Source organism: Notothenia coriiceps, unplaced genomic scaffold (genome assembly GCF_000735185.1).
Source record: "Notothenia coriiceps isolate Sejong01 unplaced genomic scaffold, NC01 NC01_scaffold00022862, whole genome shotgun sequence".
In the NCBI taxonomy this organism is placed as follows: domain Eukaryota; kingdom Metazoa; phylum Chordata; class Actinopteri; order Perciformes; family Nototheniidae; genus Notothenia; species Notothenia coriiceps.
Window position 1 is genome coordinate 606259 of NW_011355563.1, and position 27581 is coordinate 633839.

Below are 27581 nucleotides of genomic sequence, written 5' to 3' on the forward strand. Positions count from 1 at the left end.
GTAGTGTCTTTCAAAATGTATGGAATTTTATAATACAAATCTTTAAAGTTTTTTTTTCTTGTCATACTCATACATAAAAAACTCTTCAGTTTCACTTATTCACCTGTAGTGACTCCCCTTAAGTTAGCAAGTAAAATATCAATCAGTGTACTTAATAGAAATTATGACAATATTTAATTTGACTAAAAAATAACATTAGGTGTTGAGTCTAATATAATTGTTATTTTTATTTAGCCTCAGAGAGAGTCAATGTTTTTCTGCATAATAATGACATACATTTGTAATATCAACTTTTATGTTTTGTCTTTAATTTTGATTAAAAAAATATTGTTTTATTATATTTCCTATGTGTTTTTTATTCATGCTGATATAAGTGGTGTGTTTGTGTTATCAAGATGCATCTGTTTAATTTTCTATCGTTTATGTTTTTTTATTGTTTGCAGTCTAATTTTTTAATTGTATTGAAAAAAAAGAAAAGTCAATTGCTTTGACTGTACCTGCGTCCTCTGTCCTGGTCTTGACCGACACAGGGCTGGGTTCTCCGACCCCAACACTGTTTTTGGCCAAAACACGAAACTCATACTCCACCCAGGCATTAAGGTCCACTACAGTGGCTGTCAGTGTGCTTCCATCGATCATCTCTGGGACTGAAATAAAACAGAAATAATACAGTGTACATAAATATATATAATAATACAAATAATACCAGGAATAATTTTTAAACAAGATAACTAAATCTCTAAAAAACAAAGTATTTCTTTGGGATGAATGGGAGGTCAGCTTCAGTTTTGATTCTAGAATGTCAACACAGTTAGAAATCTTTCTTTCCTTATCTTGTGTTGTTCAGCAAAAGCTTAAAAAAACAACCTTAAACTGACATACAAATACACAAGACTGTATGACCTAATTTGATGACGCTGCAATGTGGTGACTCATTGCACCCAATTACTTAGAATCCATGAAAGGCAGAGGTAATAAAGTAAAGTTGGGTACAGTAATGCCAAATGATTTTCCCAAATGATCGTTGGATAAACTAAATAATGACCTGAAAGATGCCAAAATAAATCTGTAGATTTGCTAGGTTTTACCTTCTAAGCTAACTTTCACTCATGTACAGTTTTCCCTTGTACAATGAAGTGTAATAAACTGGTAAAATGAAAGCTTGTGTCTCCAGACTCTTCAAATAAATGCTTTCCCCTCTCCATTGGAACAAAAGTCGTATGTCTTCCACAGAGACTTTACTTCACTTAAGCAGATGAAAAGGGTTTTGTCAGGTGTAAAGGTCCTTTCAGTGGTTTAAATGAGATCATGTAAAAGCAGCAGCGATGACCTCTAGTTCTCTCGAGTAAGACCCTGAATCCCTCCCTTCTCCAGAGCCTTCGTTCTGCAGCTGACCCTACGCTTTGACCTCCCAGCTGAAGCCGGAAGAGAAGTCAGAGTATTTCCCTGCGGGGATCTATGAATTATCTGAGCAACATTACATGTGGTATGAGAGGACATTTCATCTTCAAGTGCCGCCTACCTGTGTTAACCCTTTGCCATCCCAGGGTGAAGGGAGTCCTGGTCTGGATGAGGTAATTGGTGATGGGGCTGCCGTTGTCTCTGCCGGGACTCCAGGCCAGCTGGGCTGTACTGTCTGTCACCTCCACCACCGTCACCGAGTCTGGGGGGGTGGGGGAGCCTGGCCCAATAACAGAAAAGACACTGTGAGGTACTCGCACACGCACACCAGACGGCAGAATGTGGATGCTACACCACACATACTACAAGCAAAACATGAACTGCAATCTCATTTGCATAAGAAACACCTCTATATATAGAGCAACAACTGATTACTATTCATTTGTATCTTGGAATACGCATTAGAGAGAGAAAAACATATCTAAAAAGCTTTAAGTTTGAGAACGTATGCCCTTTACAAAGATATGAGAAGCTAATTCAGGATTTGTTTCCTTTAGTATTCAACATACTTGTAATCTTTCCCTTTCATGGTCTTCCCGGTAATTGATCGATAAAAGAGCAGACGCAAGTAGATGCAGGGAGTCAAATTAAAAGGTAAAAGATGAAAAGGAGCCTCATAGACATAAAGAACTAGAGTTTTATCATTTATTTTCATTATCCCACCAATTAAGCAGTGTGATGTTTTAGTTTGGCTTCATCTACTGTTTCCTGTTCTAATGAACGTGTCTGCTCATCAGAAATAATGGACCACTAGAGAGCTGTGAGACAGACCGCAGAATAATAACTCGCCCAGCTCTGCTCACACTGCCCCTGTACTAGTTCATAATGTGAAGCAAAAATATTCTAATTATTAAGGCGTTTAATGATTATTTTAACAAACAATCAATAGTTCATGCAGCAGGGCTGTGATACGTAATACATGCATCTATGCAAAACAAGGAACTGCTGAACTACATTTTTTTGTTTACAGAAGCATTGAGCGTGATGCCCACATACAGTACATTTGGCCTTAAAGCCATGGCTTTAGTGATATTGATCTTTGTAAAACTCATTAGCAGCTCCTGATTAAAAAAAAACCTTTAATACACTGGCTTCAGTAATACATATTAAGGAGCACACAATCAGGGATCAATTCCTTATCCTCTTAATTATATTTCATTGGCTGAGGCAAGAGGGTGCTGTCATTGTCTTTAGGGTGTTCAAATGATCTGTTATTAATATGGACACACTGTCCGGGCTTTTGTCGTGAACTTGGCACGGGGCAAATCATTATCTGGCGGTATTATGAATACTTACAGAAATGTTGATATCATTTTGATCTGATTTAAATATTTCCCAAATGTGTAATATAAAGAGTTGCACATGTCAGAATTGAATATAAATAATCATTTGTTTTATAAATAATTAAATAATAATGATAAATCACATTGTGTTGCCCTGACTGTTGTATATTAGGTGTGTATTTCTATGTAATGTCTTCCAGGACGATGATGATAATGCAACTGTCAAACAAGCTCAAGTGCTCACCAAGTGGTTTGAATGCTAATGGCCATGATGTATTCGGTATAACATGACCTTCTCCATAACCACCACCACCCGGTGAAGTGTTTGCCAGGCATCATGGAGAGGGATCTAAAACATTTTCCTCTGTCATTGTGGAAAACAAGAACCCAGATGATCACTCGAGAATCTTTGTGTCGGGAGCGATTATCATTGACCTTCACTGCTGCGAGAGGAGTGAAGCGAGACAGGAGACAGCATTCAAAATCACTGAGATACTGTCACCAGCTAATATTATGTGATTGTAATATATGTTTCCATTGCCAATAACACCAATAATACACATTACTAAGTATAATCATTAAAGTTAATAGCTGTTGCTGTGATTCACACAACTACCAGCGCAATGACACTGGCACAATTATTATCACAGTTAAATGAGTGATGCTTTATTCAAAGTGTTGTCTTTACATTAAAATAGCATTTCTTTGAGCACACGCAAATGCAGACACTTTCCTACACTCTCACAGTATATATAGCCAAGAAGACAAGGTTTTATTTGTCAAGCCTTGAGCTATCCATCTCTGTGAATTTATTATTTAATGTGTTTCTCCCAGCTTTTAAAAATTACAATTTAAAAGAATCAAAGCAACATCTCCTGATGTAGCATCCCCATTGCTTGAGATAATATATACAACACAGGACCATTTTCTGGTCGAAAGTAGTTCAAATAAATACAGCATCTTCCCTTTTAATTATCCAGACTCCGACAGCGACACGTTGAAAATAATGTGTTACTAAATATGTTTACTCAATAAATGTATTTAATAAAAAAAGTTTGCAGTAGCACCAAAAGAGTGACTCAAATGGTTCCACTTAAACAATCTATTTGATCCAAAAACAGTCACATTGTCCAATTCAAATAAAAAATAAAAAAGATCTATGTAGACCATTTTTTGTCGTCTATTCCATCACATTAATAATTTCACAACCCCTTAGATTAGACTCTTTGAAGAGGACAGACCCACAGGTTGGGAACCACTGCACGGTGCTACCTAAAAGTTAATTGAAGTAGTTACAACTAAATACATAGCACCACGATGAATCAGAATGTAAAAAAAAAGTCTAATAATTCACAAAATAATGAATATTTTGCCGCTGATGGGAAGTTACCTAATTTAACTTACGTAGAACATTGTATGGAGGATTTTTACAGGCAATAAAGTATTATTTTATTGTTGCATTCATACTTTTACATAGGTAGTATGTGACTAGATGACCACAGATTGTATCTTTGGTATGCTTAATATGGTATTTTGAATATAATTAGAAATAATGTGTCTTTTATTTTTGATGGGTACAAAGGTAGTGGGGGTCTCCCAACAGGACACTGGACATGTGATCACTGTCAGTTTGTTAGTGGTGTTCAGCTGTGATCAAGCGAATCCATTCTCTGCCCCCCATGACTGGTTTTCTATCCGGCTTCATGCTTTGTCGCCCAACATTTGGAGCTGTTCGATCCGAGCAATGAGACATCCATGACAGCTGCCGTGAGCAGGAAGTGTAAATAATGCACAATCTGAATCACAGACAAGTTTCTCTCCAGTCAATACTGGGCCAATCCATTTCCAGGGCCTTGATATTGCTTCTGCTTGAAAAACAGACTTTTTTCAGCTTAGTCCTCAGCCAATTGGACAGGAGTGCTTATTAATGCCATTTGCTTAGAAGATCTTTAACACCGAGTCATTGGTGGGTATCTTTAGAAGATAAAGATATGGATTCAACCGTTTCAAATTTCGACACCAATATCATTGCTCACCTCATCTGACATTCAACATATCTGCGTAGTGTCAATTTGCTGGGCTATTTGACATATTGATCGAAGCCAGAAACATCCCTCCTCTCACTCAAGCAACACAAATCTGCCTCTCCCCGAAAACACAAAACAAAGGTTGTTCTATTTTGTTCTGCCCAATGTAGCTCTTGACAATCGTGTCTCTCCGGAGCACTACATATTGCATGAGTGAGCACAGACAGGCATCTAAACATTGTACTGTCAAGTACATTGCAACAATATTGAAAATTGGTCATTAAAAAGAGAGAGAGAGAGAACATTTTCACAGTTTCTTCAAATTCTCTGCTCCCACAAATACCCCTGAAAGCAATATAAAAGAAAAGCAAGCCTCCTCTATTTGATGTAATCAAGCAATTGCTACCAGGAATAATCAGGACATAAAAACTGTGGATTCTGTGATGACATCCAGAATCATTTTCATGAGGATATGGGCATTTTGGTTGCACTGCAATCACTGGCTGAGACACAAACCATTTGAGTTTAAAACCCTAAGTGAACCTTATACGCCCTGGCAGTCGAGCAGTCTTTATATTCTCAGTATATTCATATAATGTCTCCAAAATATGTATTTCCTTTTATTTTTTGCAACACAGGTTTTATTTGGTTATCCTTACAGAGTGCAGACATATTTTTATTGTCGGCTGTTGGCTACATCTATCAGCCACTTTACGGCTATTATATGTCCAAGTGTCCTTGAGCGAGACACTGAACCCTAAGTTGCTCCCGAAGGACAGGCCAGCCTCGCTTTGCAGCTCCAGTGTGTGTGTGTGTGTGTGTGTGTGTGTGTGTGTGTGTGTGTGTGTGTGTGTGTGTGTGTGTGTGTGTGTGTGTCAATGGGTGTACAAGAGGCAAATTGGAAAGCGTTTTCTCCGTTAAGGTAGAAAAGCACTATATAAGTGCAGTCCATTTACTGTCCACCCTTTACAGTTAAGTGTAGAGTTTTTATTTCCACTTCTTTTTAAAAGAAGAACTAAAAACAACCCTGGCTATAAGCCCCGCTTTAATTAGTAACTGCAGAGCAGAGAAGAGGTTTTCTTACCTTTGACAATCAATACAGCCACGGCTGACAGGCTCTCCACGTCCGTGTCCACCACACAGATATATTTTCCGGCATGGTAAAGCTGAATGTTCCTGATCATCAGATCCCCTGCTGTTCTCTACATGGGGGGAGAGAAAGCTTTATGTAGCATGAAAGATAACAGACCCTGTGACAGCTTATTAAAGAATGCAGCGAGGCATATATAAGGTGCAGTAAATAGCTGAGCGTTTGCACATCTTTCAGTTATTTAACTTTGCAGAAAAGCCTGTTTTTAAAGATATTTAACACCGAAGATATTTTTAGACATACTACGCGTCTCGACACTTCTTCAAGTCGCAGACATAAAGGCGAGCATTATGAAAATATCCTGAATATGAAAGAACCTTTTAGTCGCACATTTCAGTCCAAGATGAATCCCGATAAAAAGCATCTTGGCCAAAAATCACAGAAGTTGTATGCTGCAAATGGAACTTCTGTGTCTGAAAAGGCTTTTGCTATTTCTTCTCGCTTGTTGCAGAGGTCATCATCATCGCCTTCAAGACCTGCTGCAAGAAACTACACAACTAAGCTAATACGTTTGAATTCAGCCAGTTTTGGATCGATTGGAGAGGAAAAAAAGGCCCTCTAGATTCTCATCTGAGAGGACACCCCTAAGCAGCAAACGGTAAATTAGTGGTGAAATCGTTCTCTTGGTATTGACAGGCAAATGTGGCAGTAGAGCCAACGTGGTTTAATTATGGAAATTAAATTCCTTGAAGCAGCAAAGTTAAGTTGATAATCTCTTTGGACTGGGGACATTCTAGCATTTCTGGGGGAGTCTCTTTACAGATAAGAACATTGTCAGTCAAACACACACAAGGAAGAATGGTTAATCTCTAAAGGTCTGAGGGTGTTATGAAAATGTTTTGTCATTTGGGGCTCAGCCAAGACACCTCTTATAATATGTATTCCCTTTCTGTTATGGAGCAGCAAGCTATGTCAAAAAAGGATTTGAAAAGAATTGAATAGCAACCAAACTATTGAAAATAGATTACTTCAGAAGGGTAAGCTCATGTAAGGGAAGTGTACTTAAAAAGAAGAGGACAACCTGTCACAGTGGCTGAGCAACTAAGGCATAACTATATGATGTTTCATGTGTATTCTGACATAGCATGGTTCTATTCACAAACGTACTATTGGAAGCTGAGAGGGGCTGAATGGTTTAATAGAGCTTCCTTTTTAAACATCTTCACATTCCCACAGCCTGTAATGCCTCCAAGGAGACTCTTTAAAATTGCAAAAAAGGATGGTATCACACCCATTGCAGCAAAACTAACCACAGCAAATCTCTCCAAGAAATACCAGGGTGTCAAACCACATGCTGTCTCTTTTAACTAATGGCAGGGATGAAGTGAAGCAAGATGGTGAGAGGTGCCAACTGCCCATTCGCACGTTTTGAAGAAGTATGACTGCGGGGTCACTCACCCCACCCACTAGCTCAAAGTGACCGTCTCCCTTGGCGATCAGCTGTCCGTTGAAGGCCCAGGAGAAAGAAACGTCAAGGACGGGGTCACTGGAGACTTGACAGGGTAACACGATACTCTCGCCCACTATGATCTCCATGTCCACGGGCCCCTGGGTGATTCTGGTTGGATCTGCCCGAAAAAAATGAAAAATTGAGAGAGAGTCATTTCTCACAGGGTGGCTGCCAATCTAACACAGATCATAAGATATTCATTGCGACATGAAACGAGATGAGCAGTGTATTGTTGATTTTCTGCAGTAGAAGTTCAACCAGATATGGCAAAAGTACAACCATCCTTTACTCAAGTAGAAGTACAGATACTCGTGTTTAAAAATACTCTGGTAAAAGTAGAAGTACTGACTAAACTTCTTTACTCAAGTAAAAGTAAAGAAGTATGGGCTTCGAAATGTAATTAAGTACCCATAACTACCATCTGTTTTATAAAGTAACTGACCTCACTTTATATTAATAGAACAATAATGTCATTGTTAGCTAATGAATGTTTCGATGCTGAACAATGGCAAAATGACAAAGTTTTCATTAATAATGATCACGCCACCAAACACAGATTAAATCTAAAGTAATGTGCCTGTTTTGAAAATAAAAGAAGTTTAAAGTTCAGGTATTTTTGTTAAAAATGTAAGAAGTAAAGTAAAAGTCGTCAGAAAAATAAGCAGTGGAGTAAAGTACTGATACCAGAAAAATGTACTTAAGTACAGCAACAAAGTATTTGTACTCCACTACTTCCCACCTCTGGTTTCAACAGTGAGGCTACATGCGCTATAATACACTTAGTCACAGGCAGGGAATTATCTATATAAAGCAAGGTCTCATCAAAGTCTTAAGTGGAATAATGTGATAATACCAGCCTGCCACTACTAAAATGGCCTAATACTCCAAGCTGACACCGCTTGAATAATCTCCTGAAATCCTGATAGCAATTACAATACAGTGCGGATCAGATAAAATTTCATGTAATGGGCTGCTCTGTGCATCCAGAACATAAATGAAGGGGCGTTGCTTCAAAGTCTACAAAAGCAATGATTGGACCAAGTCTGTCGTGCTTCAAAATCAAGATAATGAATCTGCTAGAATCAAATAAAGAAGGTGCAGCACAAAGCAAGAGGATTTTCACTCTTACATCTTACCTTATAGAGTAGAATCTCGAGGGGTAAGGAAATTAGATGTAAAAATGTCCCCTTAGTTCTTAAGCTAGTAATAATCAATGTCTGGGTCGTGGCTCTGTGCCGCTGACTGCATTATGGCCTTGAAAAATACCCCCCCAACTGGCAGTTACAGTGGCAGACAATAGCGTTCAGCACATTAATAAAACCAATAAGAGAACACTTTACTAACACTCCACTGGAAGCACACGCTCGACAACAACAGCATCTGTAACACCTCCTCACTAACGCTTTCATTGCCTCCACTCAGGGCACTTTCATTTGTTGCAGTAAATTGGCTGTTTCAACTGCTTTGAAGAAAACAATGATAGAGTATTTTTTCAAACACCTTCCAAGTGCGTTATTGCAGCCGCACTTAACAACTCAATGGAATTAAACTGAAAGACAAAAAGGTTTTTTTTTAAGTTGAAGTCGAGTTTGAGTAACCATTACACCCCTTCAAATCAATAAATAAACAAAAATGACATTTAAAATAATATAACAAAATGATTTCAGGATTTAATTTAATTTTGTAAAGTCCTTGAAGGATAGACAGCTCCTAAAGTTTCTGACTCGCTCCTCAGAGGAAAACCTGAAGTTTCTTTATGTTTCCACCCACCAGTTATCGACTCTTTGCGCCACAGTAACTCTCCCTTGCGTTAATCCATACTGAGATAAATTCTGCTAACTAAGTGGGATGCATAAACATTCTGCTATGTCACAGTGGAGCTTACCGGTAACGAGGAGCCGTCCTGTTGTACTTGACATGCCAAATCTATTCCTTGCGAAGCACGTATAGCTGCCTGCATCAGACTTGCTCACGTTGGCAAGCCTCAATGTTCCATCTGGGGAGAGTGTGATCCTAAAGCAAACAGAGACACCCGTTTGCAATCCAACTTCAGAGAACAAAAGATAATATTGTCATTAGATAAACTCTAATTCTGGATTTGTCTCAGTGTTCTTCATTATCATAGGCAACGAGAAGCAGTGTAAGTGAAGGGGGATATTGATCGTTTGGACTTAACAAGGTAGAAAACATACGATGGGAAATACTGAATTGCCTTTAATTGTACATTCCTATCACAGCCATCGGTCCTCTGGCTTAATTAAAGCAGGTTCAGTTCAGTCATTACCTGTCGTTGGTGTGGATAGGGAGGTTTCCTTTCTTCCATAAGATGCTGGCGATGGGATAGGCCTGGGGTTTACACTCTAAAGTCACTGTGGTTCCTGCCTTGGCTTTGAGCAAAGCTCTGAGGACGTTTCCTGTGAAGTCTGGCGGAGAGGCTGATGGGAAACAGTAAACTGACTTTAGTACAAGCCTGCAGAAAATCTCACAGGGCATTTGAAGCACGCCTCTGTTTGATCTGGGAAAATCATCAAATTGGAAAGTAATGGAGACAGACATTTGAAACATTTGTGATGGGAGAAAATAAATATATAATCCAATCACTCCTGGTGATTTTTGTTCCATTTTCTATAAAGAACATGGATTTACAGGGACCAACAATGTTGCATCTTTAATTGGTTTTACTCATAAAGATCATTTTTGTCGTTCATTTTGAATCAACTACCCCATCCTCACCTTAACTTCAAAGTAAATCAGGATATCATGAAGGGGAAAATATTTTTTAAATGTGTTTGGCCCCATCAAACCCTCCTCGCTGACCCCATTATCCACTAATCCAGACAACCTTTAAGAATGACAGTAAGATGACCTTTAAGATTCTTCGGCAACAATGATTGGAGGATTTAAAGGAGAGATAAATGCCACCGTACCTAAAACCATTAGTTCAGCAGAGAAATATATGACACCATGTTTATTCTCAGCCACACACTGGTACATGCCGGCATCAGAGAGTGTCAGCGCGGACACTGACAGGACTCCGTCCTCCACATGGATTCTGTCCTGTGAAGAAAAGGATGAAAGAAAGCAATTATTGCTTAAGACTTGAAGGTAGGTTTTTGCTTTGCTCAGCGCGCTCTGGCAAAGCTCAATAAGAATTGGATTGGGTTAGAGGCAATGTCAATGGGCGAAGATCAAATCAGGATTATGTTGCCGTGAATGCATCAGAGTCAGTGCACAAACAACATATTTTTTTTCAAATATTCTCACTATCATGTTAACCAGTATTCAGCTTGTAATAATATCCTGTAGTGAAAAATTTGTTTGCAAAATGTGTGTATGTGTGGCTAAATTCAGCATCCTGTTATAAATATATGTCTTTATTTTATTTCTGATGAATGATTAAGCCAGGATATATCTTATTGAGGTGAAACAGGTAAAGGTTTTTCATTAAAACCCTTACTGTATGTAACTCAATCCATGCAACTACACACATTATGGTCTAATCGTATATTGTTTCTGTTTAGCGTGTGAAGATTAAGCTCTCTCTTTGAATTAAAGATTATACATTTACACAAAAGTATGCTTACATTGTGTCTGAAACTGATATCATGAAAAGTAAACAATACTGCCTTTTAGTTAAACAATCACGTTTTTGATCTTGCAACAGTACATATATTGTTAAAATCAAATCATAGAATGACATTTAAAAAAAGCTTTTTGCTGTTGTTATAGAAGCAGGTGCTCGCATTGAGCATTACCAAATGCTGCTGAGAAGATAAAGCAACAGCAGCATATTGAAGTCAAGTCAAGTTGAAAGCTATGTATGTCCCTGGTGGTCCTGGGTAAGGTGTGCAGCCGTATAGCATATTTCACAGTAGATTAAACCCATTGTCCCTAAATCTGGAGGAGCTAAAACATGCACCATGAATAATGAAAACAACCACGACTCCATTCAGATGAAATGGAGCAATCTCGGAGGGACTACACTGATCCACTCTCTAAGACTGTGTAATCTGCCAAGGTAGAGCGGAATAAGAGACAGTTACATCCATGTCTCATCACTGGCACACCTCAGCAAGACGTTTACACTCGCCTCTCATCGCACTCTGCTTGACGCCAGGCTCTCTAAAATAAAAGGATGCGCTGAAGATGAGGATTAAGTCTTTAAAAATAAAACATTGGTAGGTGGCAGAAGACGGGCAGTAATTTACCTCAGAGAGAAGCTGTTGGCCGTTCTTCAGCCACGTGTAGGCGGGCTTGGGCTTGCCATTGGCTCGGCAGTCCCAGTAAAGTCTCTCCTCTATGGCCAGGGCCGTGTCCTTCGTGGCCTGGATCCACTGAGGCTTGGCTTAGGGAACACAAATATGAACCAGTGAAATTACTTAAGGAGCATAATATCTCTGGGGTTTCAGCAGGTTTGAAGATAAATTGAAGACTTTTTAAGACCTTCTTAAGTTACATATTTAAATTATTGAGACATTTTTATTTTGCAGTTATACTGGTAGAAGAAGGAACATTTGCATTAAAAAAAACTTTAGGAATCGGCATTTATTGATCTGATCCATGTCTGCTTGAGTTTGCACTTCCCCATCGCGCAAAATAAATCATAATTGAATGTAACTCTAAAGCGAGCCAAATCTAAATCCTAAAATCTTAAGAAGCTGGTATGATATCAAAAACCAAAAGTAAATAAACCTCTTTAATATTTGAAATGGTAGAGCATTTATTTTAGGACCAATACAATTGTTCTTAAGCAAACCTGTTTAGGCCTACATTTTGAAAATTGAATTTGAGAAAATAGTTCAAAGGAAAGCATGAATAGAGTGACAGCTCCAATAAGTTAGAAAATAGACTTGTCTTTACAGGGGAGAGAGGAGTGAATCTAGGGTTTCACTCCGCTTCATCACTTAAATGTGTCAGCTGCCTGCGGCAAGTCAAGATTAGCATGAAACGCCACGCCACAAAGCAGGAAGCTGTCATGAACAACTACCTTAATTCTGTGTTTAATAAACATCGCCCTGGGTCTGTTCCCACATCCAGCACACAACTTTCTAGCTTCTTTTCTCTTACACATTTACAACTTTACAGAATGTGTAGCAGGTAGAGTGTTGTGCTCATAACAATCGGCACAGCTGACTTTACATGCATTTGCACTCAAAAGTGTCATTCTTCCTCTTTAAAAAAGGAACAGCAGTTGAGGTAAGTCAAGATGCCAAAAATTTAACTGCAGTAAAATTAACACTAACCGCGTGGAAAGAAAGAAAATTACTTGTTAAAGCTGTAAATAACAATAGGCTGTCAACATATCGATCGTATTACCAAATAACAACTCTTTTGACACTGACAGCAGCAGTATTTATTACATTGAGAATATGACAGATGGAACATAGCGAAGAACTCACACATTATAACTTAATCGGTACAATGTTTTTTGTTGTCATAGCAAGTAAAAGAAAATATGTCTTACCATAGAAGGCCAGCCGACCGGTGGCTATGTTCTTGCCCATCTTGTTCTCAGCTACACACTCGTATCCTCCCGTATCATCCTGCTGGAAGCTGGGTATCTCCAGCACAGCATTAGAGTACTTCATTTTGACTTTGCTTGGGAAGGGAACGCCGTTAGCTCTCTTCCAGGTGATTTCTGGGACAGGGCTGAAAGACGCAGAGGAATTAAACCTCAGCGGAGATCCCGATTCAAGTCCGTTTGAACTTTTAAGATTGCAGCTCAGGTTGCAGGTCTCTGTAATCCTGCGATAAAGTGTTTGATGAAGCTTTAAAGCCACTGTATTTTTTTTTGCCGTAGAATGGTTTAGAGTTACCCTGATCTGACAACAAATAATGCAGTCTCACATGGCTTGCAGACCAATCATGGCTTGATGCCACACTCTAAAAAATATAATTGCCAAAGCAACTTTACTTTACAGAAATCCAGATGTCTGGAATGAAAGACAGCGGAAGATTGAAAACATGCTTGAAGCAATCCAGCTTACTTCCCAAGGGCGAAACATTCCAGCGTAATTGTTGATCCTTTTGCTGCGGGTACATTGTCTGGGAAATTAACTTCTATTTTCGGCTCGTATTCGCCCATCACTCCTATGAAGAGCAAGCACAAGAACTTGCTCAGTCTTCCATTATTCATGACTTACAAGCAATATTGTTTGCATTATGGACCAAACAATCGCACTGTAAAACTAACAGAGGAGAAATAAAAGACACATGAGCAAACATTCTAGTAGTACATCACTTAAATGTCGCCAGAGCGCCTTGAAACACCAGCAAGGAATAATTTAAATATCTTCTTGGTGGAATAGATAGAGTAGAATTTGAAATCTTGTCTTTTGTGCTAGTCTGGCTGTTAGTCTATTGTTTCAAAGCTTGAGTGGGCAGCTCCCAACCCCTTGTGTTTTATTGTTTGTAACAGTATTTAAGACAGTCAAGGCTAGGATCATAAAACGATGCGATGAGATTTAAATGTATGCAGCCACATGTACAGTACACTGAGTGGAAACTAACTGGTTGAGCCACCAGAACACTCAATGTAATGTTCCAGTGACGTATGGCTTATGTTTTATTCATCGGAAGGCAATCTTTATTCACTCTTTCTATGAAGCCGTGACAGAGAATAGAACAACAGACCAAAGAGAACCGCGCTGGAGAGTTCATGTGAAAGCACAGAGAAAAGCTTTTAAAGGCAATGCGAAATTATAAGAGAGCTAAGTCAGCAACGAGGAGATTTGGGTGCTTTGTTTGCTGGCCTACATGGAGGAGCAACTATTTACTTACAAGCATTAGCGCTCGGTGACTCAACGACAGCGAGGCACGACACGACAAAGAGCACTCATGCAAGTGCGATGATTAAAGCTACCTTCAAAGGAAAGGTCCCTAATACATGGCTGTGAGGCACACTTGTCACATCGCGGCCTTGAGCTGGGCTTCTTACCATCTGTCCTGAGGATCAGAGATGTAGGTGAGCTCTGAATCTTGCCCTTTGTGATGCTGTTCATCACCACACAAGTGTAGTTGCCCACGTCTGAGGGGTCAACCTTGGCGATGTAAAGATTTCCCGTCTGCTGGGAGACGAAACGCCGATTGTCTTGTTGAACAAAGTAAGGGTACTCATTGAAGACCCATGCATACGTAAGGTCTGGAAGAAAAAGAGATTTTTAAATGTGATGGTAAAAAAGGTGAATTAATGCTGGCAATGGTATACTTTATTCTACAAGCCACTTCAACTTTAAACAACTGCACAGTTTGAAGCCAGGATGAAGGTTTACCTCCTGAGGAAGTGGACGTTCCACAAAGTAACACCACTCCTTGTCCCTCACGGACTGACACTGCGCTTCTGGTGTGGACTTTGAAATGATCTAAGTCTGAGGGAAACAAAAATGAAAAGGAAGATCACCGCAGGAGCTCACATGTATCGGAGTGCTTACAGCAATACTCTCACACAAGCACATAAAGATATTGTCTGGAGAATTCCACTTCAGTGAATGAAACAGGTTCAGACTGAGAAGAGGCTTTTAGGTATAAGCACAAGTGCAGGGAGATATAACATATTGCTATCCTTTTTTTCGTACACCAATTGACAATAATGTCAAAGCGCTTGTGTTTAAGTGTCTTGTTATAGTAGTTCAGGGGGAAAAACGACAACATACAATATATACAGTAGCAACCACAAGGACACAAAACCAACAGTTTGGTCATATTTCACATATTGCAGTAAACATAATACCATTAACCTTCAGGTCTTAATAAGAAATAAGAACAATAACTACCGTAGGTTAAACAACCAACTATTCAGTCTTGCCCCTGGTAATGGCTTAGAAATAAACTGAAAACCACAAAAAACAGTATTATAACACATGTTATCCATTGGAAATAGTGAAATGATGAGCATCACAAATGAGTCAAGTTTTTCCACTAACCCCTGGTAGTATTAGGCAATGAAGATATCTTCTGGTCACTCTATATAAGCCACAAACCTCTCTTCAATCAGTTTCAAAGTTTTCATTTGGGCTATTTACAGATTTCATAACAAAAAAATCCTATCAGCAAGGTGTTATATAGTGTAACAAAGACATTATTTCTGCACAATGGGTTGTTGAGTTTGTTATGTCATTATGTCTCAGCAGTGCATGTCTAAAAGCTTGAAATACAACCAAAGATATCGGCAAGGCCAGACACAGAAGGTGTGAAAAGATACTTTCTTGTTATCTGCAACAATTGAAGTACAATGAATAGTACATTAACAGTAAGTACTTATTTCTTTACTCATTTCAGATGTTTGCTGCTTTCACCACCACGTGTATGTAATGTGAGGGATATCACAGTTTGTCTTATTTGTATGGCAATGCAATTGTACTAAAAATGTTTGTACTGTTAGTTTTATTAATTTCCATTACTCAAACCCGACATATTATGTTGGAGTCAACATTAACACAGCATTGAGTCCTTATTGAGGTATTTGTCATACCCAACACAATTTGGTTGACTTATTTTCCCCCCAGAGTACATGACATAAAACACCAATGACATTTCTGATAAAGCTAAGCAAGGTGAAATGAAGTATTCATTCTTAGTTAGCAAGAACGAACATAAGTAAAGAATAGACGTCACGCTAAAACTGCCCCCATGCCACTTCAGCATTTAACATTGCCTCAGAGTTGTAGCACTCATAAATATTACAAGCGTCGCCCACCTAGTTTGGTGTGCGTCGGCATTATTTTTTCTAAGTGCGGTTACACCACCATCCCATTTCTTAATAAAAAGTGACGTGAACTTACAGGCAAACTGCAGACTGGCTCTCCTGCTGAGAATTGCTCCTACAGTGTTGAACGCCATGCACTGGTACATTCCTACATCCTGGTAGCGGTCCAGACTGCTTATAATGAGGTTGCCCCCAGACAGACGCCGCCGGCGATCCAGGCCCAGATTTATGAGAGTCCCATTCAATGACCATCTGTGAGGGCAAAGACACCATCAGTCCCTGGCAAAAAAGCCTCGTCCATTTCTTTTCTACCAACCAAGGTGGTCTGACAGGAGGTGAGTGGGGAACACAACTCACTGTAGTAACTCACTTGAAGTAAGAATAATACACTGAACATTTGTGCTGGTGTGGAGGAAGTCACAGGCTTGCAGGTTGAAGCATGAACAGCATGGACTTGTGTGATTTTTAGCCATTTATTATTATCCTGCTGGAATTTAACTTTCCTAACAAAGTTTCCTAAGTCATAAAGTAACTCCGAAAAGACTAAATATACTGAGAAGCATTTTGAATTCCCTCTGTTGTTTTTCTTGTTTTCTTCACAGTCCTAAATTATTGTCAATTTAGATTTGGATTAACTGAATAGTTTTCACTATCCTATTCTGCACATGTTCGATGATTGTTGCATATGGTTTTGTCCCTGTAATCGAATAATTCTCTTATCCATTATTCTACAACATGCTCCAGTGTTTTTGGTTTATATTACACTTAAATTGCACATTCATTATTTATATTGTATTTTCTGTTCCTATTCTATTTTTCTTTATTTTGCTCTACCACTATTTGCTGCTGCAGCGATCTCATTTCCCCCCGCAGGGATCATTAAAGTTTAATCTTAGACTATCATACACAAAGCTGTCTTCTGCTATTTAAGGGAAGCAGAAGATAAAGGTTTTAGAAGCCATCATAGATATTATCATCAGTCTTACCCATAATAACCTCATCTCTGTCACATTATATTTACATAATGTGACATTATTCCACCTTTGACTTCTCATTAGGACAACACATTAGCACTTGGCAGGGGCTGATGTAACAAAGGATGCCTTTTAAACTCTTTTTCACCTTCCATTACATCTATTGCGCCTGCTAAGTGTTGAAGTTTGAAAAGATAATACCTTGCGCAGCAGGATCAGATTGTGCTATTAAATAAATGAATCACCTAAAATATGTAATAATGAAATTAGTTTAATGGATGTAAAGAAGCCCCAATATTCAGTTAGAAAATACATTCTCTTCTTCTTGTCACCACAACACTTCTCTTTTTAAATGCTAGTGAAACACGGAGCTGTGATGGGTTGAAGGACAGAGCCCTTTTCAAGAATTTACCATCATATTTCTCAAAGCATATAAAAGAACAATTTCTCTCCTTCAGCCCCAATCCTTTATTCTACTTCTCGTAAGTGATGAAAGAAAAAATGAAAGACAGGGAGGCCATAATGGCAAACTTTCCAAAAGCTTTCAAGTATAACCTCCAAAATAATTTCTTACAGAATACCCAAACCATTGAACGCCGACGAGTGCTTGCCGCCTTCCTCTAGACACTTAGACTTATTTTATTTCTGTATGTATAGTGGTTGACTTTACTTCTTAGAGCTGAACAGTGTGAACTTCTGTACAATGAACACCTAACGGTTCACTCTGTTATTAAAACATGCATGTGTGTGTTCAGGGTCTGTGACCACACAGCTGCATTTAGCTCCATCACCTCTTTTTGACCTAAAGTGCCTCAGTGGTGGCCTGAACATTGGGCAGGTGATTGAATATCAACCCCAAAACTGAGTTACTCAGCTTGAGACTCATTTTGTGAACACATGTTGTCTGACCATCTGACCACAGAGAAACTGGATATCCTGGATCAAACTGCAGCTCAGAGCCACAGGCGTTATACCTCAGGTCAAGTAAAGGTAAAGCAAGTCACCCTCTGCATCACTTTTATGACTGGCTGGGGAGAATATGCTTTTTCAAACTAGTTGTGGCTTTCTCCCATGAGCAATAATGCCACTTCAGTGTACTCACCTCTTTTTGAGTGACAGGTCTGGCAGAGGAAAGGGGAAGGGAGAACAGAGAGGAGAGGGGAGGGAGCCTATTTACACTTCAAGAGAAGAGCCACAGAGGTGCGGAGGGCTTGCAGAGCCGGGCACAGCCAGCTTGACAAGGCACCGCATTACAACATGCTCATCTCACCTTTAATCAGTACATGGAAATACCTGGTCTTAGGCGAAGAATGTGAAAAGCCTGAAATAATGAGCATACGCACTCCACACTGCTATCATTCATCTCGCCTGTGCCGGCTGTGCCGCAGTAATTCTATTGTTCAACGCCAAAGACACTTGTAATCAATGTCTGTTGGTGCCACATGGTGTCTAGCAACGTGCATCGGCCTCACAGCGTTTTAAAAGAGGAGCTTTAAGATGCATTAAGATGCTACACGTGTGTCGCTAAGATAATATCTGGCGAGACAAGAGGAAGATTGGCAGCGTGTTAGTCAATATGAATGAGTGAAGCCATAATGACGCCCCTGCTTTGAGTGTCTGTAAGCGTTTCAGTTTAATTTAGAGAAAATGAAAAGGGGAGCAAGGACGTGCTTATGCCATGTGAAGAATGTTCTTTTAAATCCTTATCTTCATTACTGTGAATGAATTGAGCAGCAAGGCTGACAGTAGTATAAATAATATATATGTACTGTATGTGTAACTTTACGGTTTCAAGCTGATTTAATGTCCCCACGAAGACAAAGGTTATGTTTACTTTATATTAAACAAGGTCCTCTTATGACATTGACAGCTGCTATGAAAACGCTTTCAGGGACGAAGTTCAAGAGAAGAATAGCTGCTGATTCTGCACTTGACTTCCTTTAGGTTCATACAAGGAAAGCAATAACTGATGATGGTCATTTCTGATAATACTATAACGTTCTTCTGCTGCTATTTATATTTCTATAACAAATTTGCGATTGTTGATTTTCACAATGCGTAATAGTTTAAGTAAAGATAAATTGAACACCTCATATGACGTGCTGCATCTTTATCTCACACATGCCCTCATTTGAACGATTTCTCACCTGTACTGAGGAGATGGCGTTCCCTTAGCATCACAGGTCAGAGTAGCTTCTTCTTCTATGGAGTCGACAGGAATGAACAAGTCACCTGGCTCCATCCTCCATCTTGGACCATGGTACGATCCAGTGTCCAAACAATCTGTCAGAAAAACAATGACAGCCTGAGCAAAACCGAAGAAAAGTGCCCATTTTGATAGGAAAGTTTGGCCTGCACATTTCCTCCATTCTTCTGGAAGAAATAGGACACTCAGTTATAATAGAAGGATGGACATTAGTAAACATGGGGAGAGACTCAATACTTTTCATTTCATCTTGCAACAAAAATGCAGATTCTTCGTAAAGAAAAGGCTGAATAACTTTAACAGGATGACATTCCTGTGACTTTAAAAGGAGAGATGTTTTTTGTGAATTTTCCATTTGATAAAATATAATAATGCTTTAGTATATCGTTGTATATTATAAGTTAAAATAAGACTTAAAGGTCCCATGTCATGGCCATTTCCACTGATCATAATTCCATTGTTGAGGTATACTAAAATAGATTTAAAGAGCAACTTGCAGTTTTTTGTTTTTTTTTACTACATTTATGCTCAACCTTGCCTGAAAATTACAATTAAAAATGTTAATGCAGGATTTGATATGTTTTACAAGACATAAGGGCAGGAATTCAGAGGAAAAGGAGCCGTTTTGAGCTCTGCTACTAAAAACTGCTTTTTTTTAACGTCATACGTCAAACGAGTCATATTACGTCACATGGGGGAGCAACTTTCTCGGACTCGTTCTCTGCCCAATCCGCGGTAGTAGTTTGTAGTTGGTTTGAGCGGTTGTGATTTAGTGAGCTGGTATTTTTTCGGTAATTTTACATTGCATTTCACCATTTGTAATCATGGTGAGCTGCCTGTCAGGACATCGAGTCTACAGTTTCCCTCACGGGAAAAGGACCGGAGCTAGCTTTCGTTCCTGGTTGCGTTGTGCATCCACCTCCCTGCAGCACCTACTCCGTCTCCACAGCTTTATCAGGAAACCGTATTACATCTCTCTCCCCCCCTTTGCTGCTCTCTCTCTCTCTCTCCCCTCCGGTACACAGCACCGTAAGACGTAGTGTGGAGTTGCATAGGAACCTGTGGTGGGCTGTATGCTCACAGCCGTCTCCTTTAATGTTTGTTTCCACCTAGTCTGTGTATGTTTGTGTGGCGGTGGTGGCTGGTGCTCCGGCTCAACCTCCACTCACCTGCTGCAATCAGCTGTGCACCCTCCCGACTAACACACGCTGCTTTCCATCAAAAGCCATTACAACGGCATGTCACGGAGGGCTCCCAAAACCTTTCTCCGCCCAGATCTCACAGTGTCAGTCGTATCTCGCGATCTCCCCGTCCGGTACACAGCACCGTTAAGAGTTATAGTGTGGAGTTGCATTAGGTAACGCGGAGATACGGACTGATTACTTGCCCATTAGTTTCTGTTATGGATCAGTTCAACAGTCCTGCCAGTACGTCTATATTATCAATACTTACTTTAGTTATAGCCTATATATGATGCTACTTTACAATGTTGTATTGACTGACGTTAGCAATTAACTGGTAGCTAACGCCGGTCACTCACCCAAGGACAGCTGCTCTGTTCTCCACTGGTTCTCCACACACACAAGCTCCATTTCTTCCGATTGCGTTATTTTTCTAATCCTTGGCTGCTCCTGTTCTTGGACGCATAGCAGGCTCATTTAATTATAATCATATGCATTCGATATATATTCAACCTCTTCTGGTGTCAAAACCAGCATTTCTTGTGATCCATGTTTATTACATACGTTAGACCGGCCGCTGTCCCCATGTTAGTCAACAGCTGAGTCGGTTCTGGCTAGAAAAGTCCGTCTAGTGTAAAAACTCTCGCGAGAGTTTGCAGTCACTTGGACTGAATGTTTACGTTTGTCAGGCAGCCTTTCAGTTACGATCGTTAAGCATCAGTGGCCACAGCAATGATGGTGAGAAGCTAACATATCTATTAATTATGTCAATTACAGGGAGTGTGAATTGTTGAAATAGGTGTTAGCGGTCTTGCTGTTCAAAGAATGGACAACACATGTAATCACGCAACCACTATGGTTCTAATTTTTATTCACAGGCAAGTCAACGTCTGTCACACGTAAAAGTCCCAGATAGACTCCTGGTGCAATTACAATGTTCCCTTTCGTGTTTTATGTGTATCTGCTGCATTAATGTGTATGTTGCATCATGGTTACTGCTTGTGATGTAGTTCCAGCAGCTGGAAAACGAGAGTTACAACGGGAAACGTGACGTCATATTTTACACAAGACGGTTCTTTCAGCCATAACCCGGGAGGTCACGTAGCGGAGGCTTTTTTATGGGAAGGTGAAAAATGTGCATACCTAAAACGGACGCCAGATGTCGACTGTAGTGTAATATTTCGTGTATATTATTTTGAAAGAATCTATGTATTCATCTTTTCCTACACATTTATCCACATGAGTGTCCCCTAACCTGCAAGTTGTCTTTAAATTGTGCAATTTCCAAAATCCACTTGGTTTCCCATACAGTTTTCGTCTGCTATAGCTATGTAGTATTCATCTGGCTCTGTCCCTAATCGCTTTGTTGGAACTCCTGCCCCCCCCCCTTCCCCACACCGACTCACAGCCTCGCCGCGTCCCGCCGTCTCAGTAAAGGTGTGTGTGTGTGTGTGTGTGTGTGTGTGTGTGTGTGTGTGTGTGTGTGTGTGTGTGTGTGTGTGTGTGTGGTGTGTTGTGTGTCGTGTGTGTGTGTGTGTGTGTGTGTGTGTGTGTGTGTGTGTGTGTGTGTGTGGAGCTCCATGGATTGGTTTGGGTATGGGCACGTCACTATACCCAGGAGGAAAAAGAGAAATCTCCAACGAGGCGTTCTGTGGCAGCATAGACAGGTACTTTCTGTGTTAGAGTTTTACTCACTACAGGGTGAACTTTGAGGGTTTGTGACTCTGCAGACCGTTTACATGCAGAAAAACCTTCATAACACACAAGGGGACGGGTAATAACCGGAAAAGCATGACATGGGACCTTTAAGAGGGGCAATCTTTGATTTGTTATGTGTTCACATTACAGTAACTGAGTGATGAATATCATTTGGAAAAAACATATCTTTAGGTAACAGTCATGATAGTCTTTGCTCTGTGTTTTGTGTGAATAATCATTAAAAGAAAAATAAACAGTGCCTTCTTCATCAGGTTGCTATCACAGAGTAGTGAGGAGGAGGAGGATTGAGAGTATTGTGTCTGTGTTGTGAATGGAAGTCAATACTGAGGAGTGCCCCTTTAAACGTGGGCCATCCTATCATCTCTGACACAGGCATTATTTTCGGCTCTTCAGCTATCATCTAGCAACTGTAAATGTCCAAACAAGAAATAATCATTACTCATATAAAAAGGTGGTTTACCTGCCAGACAGTCGATGATTGATAACAGTAGAAGCTGTTTCCATGGCAACGTCATCTTTGGCAGCCAAGGGCAAATGAGACTTTCATCCAATAAGCTTTGAAATGGCACTCGTGTTCTCCGAGAGAGGGGAGCTTGACCTGTTGAAACAAGATTTTTGTTGTAAAACACCAAACTCTGGGAAACCCAATATTTTCATCCCACTTTCAACCGGATATCTTTCAATCATCCATCAGGAGAAGACAGGATAAGTGTACATTTCAGAAGTAGAAATATATAATGATGATACAATTGTATGTTGCATTTGGTGCAAGATAAGGCTGCACAATATTGTTGTTTATCATTATATTGCACTCTGGGAATTTGGATTAATTGAAAGATAAATTCAGAAGAAAACTCCACTTTAAAATGAAGCTAGCACTCTTTTTCTAATTGGTGCCTTTTGTGATCATTCCATGTTCAATTTGTGCAATAAAAGAATGTTTGGAAGCAATTTGTTCCATTCAACAACATTATTGAATATTGCATATTTTGCTAACAGCTACCTAGTGCAGGATGTGTCTCATTTTACTTCTGCCCGTTTCCACAATTCTGATCGGGGAAGATCCAGGCAGTGTCACTTTGTGCCCTGTGCTTCGGCCAACTTGCACCCAGAGATGTCTGAGGGTGATACCAGAGGCATATGGGAAGAAGCCGATGCCAATCTATTAGGGGGGCGACCGACGCCTAAGCTCATCCTTCACTTGGATAGATTCACTCTGGCTGCCGGAGGAGACTTGGACCTGGGAATTGGGTGCCATCCAATCAATTAGATTCACCCGCAGCAGCATGTGTCTCCCCACATGCTGGGGTGAATCAAGACAGCCTGATGAGGAAGCCATTCCACCCAGGTCCATAATCAAGGGCAAGTGTCTGTCTGCGTGTAGCATGTTCTGCCAATTGCGATGCACCCGCTTCTTGCAGGAGGAGACTGAGCGAGTAATGATGCAATTATGAAATGTCAAACATACATACAAAGGAGAACCGGCAATATCACAGCAGTAAAGTGAGCAGTTACACATTTTCACGTGTATAGGCAGATGGTTGTACAATAGCGTGTACCTACATATTAACAGCAATACGAAGGTCTGCACACACAAAATCACAAATTTCTTCGAAAGGTGTTCAAGATATATTAAGGCCAGAGACTGGTAATAACACCAATCTGCTAAATGTCACACAGCCCACATACACCTACACTCCAAACTCACTTTCTCGCCATGTTCAACACGCATAACACCCTGCCTCCACACGCAAACACACACATGCACTCGCTTTCCATTTAGGAAACATAAGCCGTGATGTGCGGCTCATTTGTGGCTTAATCCCGGGGCAAGCCTGGTTCAGAGAGCTACTTATATAGGCTCTAATTGTTTGTCAGCTGCCTGGATGTCAAATCAGGCACGTGGGGTCTCAGCCAGAATTTTTCTTCCCTACCTTTCATGTTTGCTCTGTCCTTTTTCTTCGCCTGAAAGTCTGCACAATTGGATTGGTACGCTTCCTCTCAAGACGAGTCCTGCATGCCATACCTCAGTGATAGGCCCACGGTGTGCAAAGTGCTGGCACCTCAGGACTGAATATTGGTGTGTGTGTGTGTGGAACTACTGTCGACTTAGCATCTTGGTTTGCATTTATAATGGAGTTTTGTCAAGGGTGGCACCCCGGAACAACTGATGCAACGTGTTCCTTTTTTCCTTATGCAGATCTAATAAATAATTTACAAATGCAAAATAGATACAGATTTTGTCAGTGATATGACAGAGCTGATAGCTCAGTGCTTCACATGTACACACTGTATAATACTTTTCACACGCACAGTATACACAGATCTGAACATGAGGCACACACACACTCACACACTCACTCACTCACTCACAGCTTGCACTCATCATGGATAATGGTGCTACCGATGACTGTGATAGAAGGTGGTGAGAAAGGGTTTACGGGGTGAATCACTCTCAATCGCTGAGGCTTCCTTCCTGTACCTAGACACCACTGGGTTAAATAATGTAAAATCCTGATATCTACCACCTCCATCACACTACGCCTGCATCCAAGTAACACGCTGGTTGAACAAATAGTCCAGCTGGCAGAGTGGGAGTGTACTTACTTTGAAGGCCTTCGCTGCATTCATCACAGATATTCCAGCTGACATGCATACAGTATGCAATTACCTGCTGAATGTTGCTGTATCTCTAGAGGCTTACAGACAATCATAGCCAGGACACTTATCAAGGTTTGCTGAGGGTATTTTTTACCTTCATGCCTTTGAAAGAGGGTCCTTGGTAACACCTGGATACCTTTATTATGTATTTTTGTGCACACAAGCACCAGGCATGCAATTCCACCCAAGGCTGGTTACTCTCAAAAAATGTTTTAGTGTTGGCCTGTAGCAACACATTTCAGAGGGTGAGGTGAAGTGGAGCTGCAGTGTGGCACACCAGACCAGGTAGGAACCACAGGAGCAGTTAGAGGCTACAACAATGTGAGTACAGCATATCTGCATCAGTTGGTCAAAGAAAGGCAAAAAACTACTCCCTAGTTATAACAAACCCCAATGTGTCTGTGTATGAATGAATGCCCCTCCAGAACCAGACACTGTGGAGGAATTGGCTGCAGTTGGGAGGGCACGTCTCGTTACTCCAGACTAAACAATTATTATCAAATAAATGGCATTAGAAACTGATGAGCCATTTCGGGACAGCAGCCAAAACAGGCCGACATGTGAGCCTGTTAGGATGTATTAATATTTTAGCATATAAATATCACTGTGTAAATAATGTAGCTGTTCCGTATTTGTGCACGTTCCCAATTGTCAAGCGCGCTCAAGGGGTAATTATTTTTTGTCTTACCTCTTATCTTGAAATTTCTTGAGACCAGCAGGAACCAAATTCTGCCCTCACGGAAAAAGCGACAGATTGATCCTCCATGGAAAGCCTTTTTTTAGGGGAGAAAAATCGCAAGGTCGTTCATACAGGTGAACAATTGAGCCGGTGGTCAGTCAGAGATAACGGGTAATGCAGGAGGCATAAACATCCCGCGTTTCATATCGCTGCTCTCCTCTTTCTCCACTCCCCACTAAAAAAAACACACACACACACACATATACACACACACAACACCCACGTTGTTTGCCGTGCTGAATCACATTTGAAACATCCCCAGTTAAGAGGCTCGACTCTCGCCCTTGTTTGCACTCTCAAATCCAACACGCGTAGTTCTGAATTTGGACTTGGAGGGAATCTTGCAGAGATGATTTATTATGCGCATCAAGTCAGCTCCCCCTGCGAACAAGAAGAAGAAGAAGAAGAAGAAGAAGAGGAAGAAGAAGAAGAAAAAGAAGTGGGCTGTACGAAGGAGCAGCCACAAGCAGCAGCGCTGGGATGGGAAGGTGCGGGAGGGAGGAAGGCGCACCTGGAGGGGAACTGCGCCCCCCTGCGACAACCCACGATATGACAAACAAACTGTGAGCTTCCACGACTCAATATCTATCAGGGTTAACTGGCTCCCAGGTTTTGACATAAGCACAAGACTGAATATTTATTTTTAAAGATTTAAGGTCCTTGTGCCACACATGCCGTAGACAAAGGCTATAGCTAAGTCGTGGCTGTGTCTGTTGCTGTCGTCCATCTTCTTGTATACTTATTTATAGACACATATTTCTAGCATTTGGACTGTTGTAAATGTGTTATCTGTTTGATTTACAAATGTCACCTTTTGCACGTCTGTCCATCCTGGGAGAGGGATCTCTCCTCTATTGCTCCCCCCGAGGTTTCTTCCATTTTTTTCCCCATTAACTGTGGGGTCTCTTTGGGAGTTTTTCCTGCCCAATGTGAAGGTCCAAGGACAGAGGGTGTCAAATGTGTTCTGTATAAACTGTTAAGTCAACTGAGACAAATGTAAAATGTTTGATATTGGGCAATAAATACACTTTGATTGATTAATTGAGTTAATACCAAGAGGATGTATTGTAACTTAAAACATGACGTATAATAGTTAGGATAATTTTTTTTCACTAAGGGTGATTTATCAGTTTTCTGAAAAGCAGAAGCATGGCTTGGATCTTCTGTATATCTACATGGTTTGTAGTAAAAAAGATATTATTATTTTAGAAAAATGAACATTTACTGCAAAAGGACAGATTTAATTAATCCTAACAAAAAAAAGAAGCAATAAATAACATGTTTGTTTTATACCATAGGCAGAGTAATGTAAACTGTGGAAACTCTACCCGGCAAAATAGCCCTGTTTGCATAGGAGGCAAAGAAGCAAAGAAAGGGTTTGATAAAAACAAAATTTCTTATTATTGAGCTAGTTCAGTAAGTAACAAAACCTGCCTAATTATTAATACTGCTGGCTTTTAACCACTTTATCAGAGCACAAAGATCAGAGTATCTAGCGGCTACCTGGCTGCTAGGCTACTGTTATGTACAACATATGAAGTCGTTCTTGTTCATATGAAAATAAACGGACAGAAAATATGTTTTCATGGCCTATGGTTGCGCAGTTTCTTTGGAAACAAATGCAGTGTGTCCTGTGTTGTTGGTACATCTAAAGAAAATGGAAGGTGATCAGTTTGTCTTTACGACAGGGACACCAACAGAAAGACAGATCAATATCATATCATATATAGGAAAGGTATCATTATTTGCTTGGATTATTTTGGACAGTTTTAAAGCATGGGATACTGACCACTAGGGGTCCTAAAACTAACTCCTGAGAGAATTGGTTCTGGGTCTCCCCTCCACCAGTCACTTGTTGACTTCAGCGAGCTGTTCATTTCACACTAGACAAGCAACATTGACTCATCAGCTTGAGTGAGTTTATGAGCTAGGAGTGGCTGCCTGTTACAATATGTTTGGTCAGTGAGAGGCATCCGAAATGAAGCATACACGCAGGCGACCAATATAATGAGTTGCAAGTGGCTGA

At 40.3% G+C, this 27581-nt stretch overlaps 1 protein-coding gene across 2 annotated transcripts in view; it reads right to left on the bottom strand.

The window, feature by feature from the left end:
* The window catches only part of LOC104954126 (contactin-3-like), a 35598-nt gene extending 9578 nt beyond the window's left edge, over positions 1-26020 (bottom strand). Inside the window, exons 1-17 of one of the 2 annotated variants that reach the window (XM_010781193.1) lie at positions 25779-26020; positions 25505-25589; positions 22616-22753; positions 19197-19332; positions 16152-16327; positions 14643-14738; positions 14309-14512; positions 13359-13461; positions 12836-13020; positions 11580-11716; positions 10299-10428; positions 9656-9806; positions 9257-9384; positions 7320-7489; positions 5856-5973; positions 1523-1681; positions 498-647 (exon numbers count right to left, since the gene is read on the bottom strand). In XM_010781193.1, coding sequence (XP_010779495.1) covers positions 498-647; positions 1523-1681; positions 5856-5973; positions 7320-7489; positions 9257-9384; positions 9656-9806; positions 10299-10428; positions 11580-11716; positions 12836-13020; positions 13359-13461; positions 14309-14512; positions 14643-14738; positions 16152-16327; positions 19197-19332; positions 22616-22670 — 2098 coding nt within the window. In that variant the 5' untranslated portion in view covers positions 22671-22753; positions 25505-25589; positions 25779-26020. Of the gene's footprint in view, positions 1-497; positions 648-1522; positions 1682-5855; positions 5974-7319; positions 7490-9256; positions 9385-9655; positions 9807-10298; positions 10429-11579; positions 11717-12835; positions 13021-13358; positions 13462-14308; positions 14513-14642; positions 14739-16151; positions 16328-19196; positions 19333-22615; positions 22754-25504 lie in introns of both variants that reach the window. The other variant, XM_010781192.1, reaches the window with a different exon arrangement.
* Between the last annotated feature and the right edge of the window lie 1561 nt (positions 26021-27581).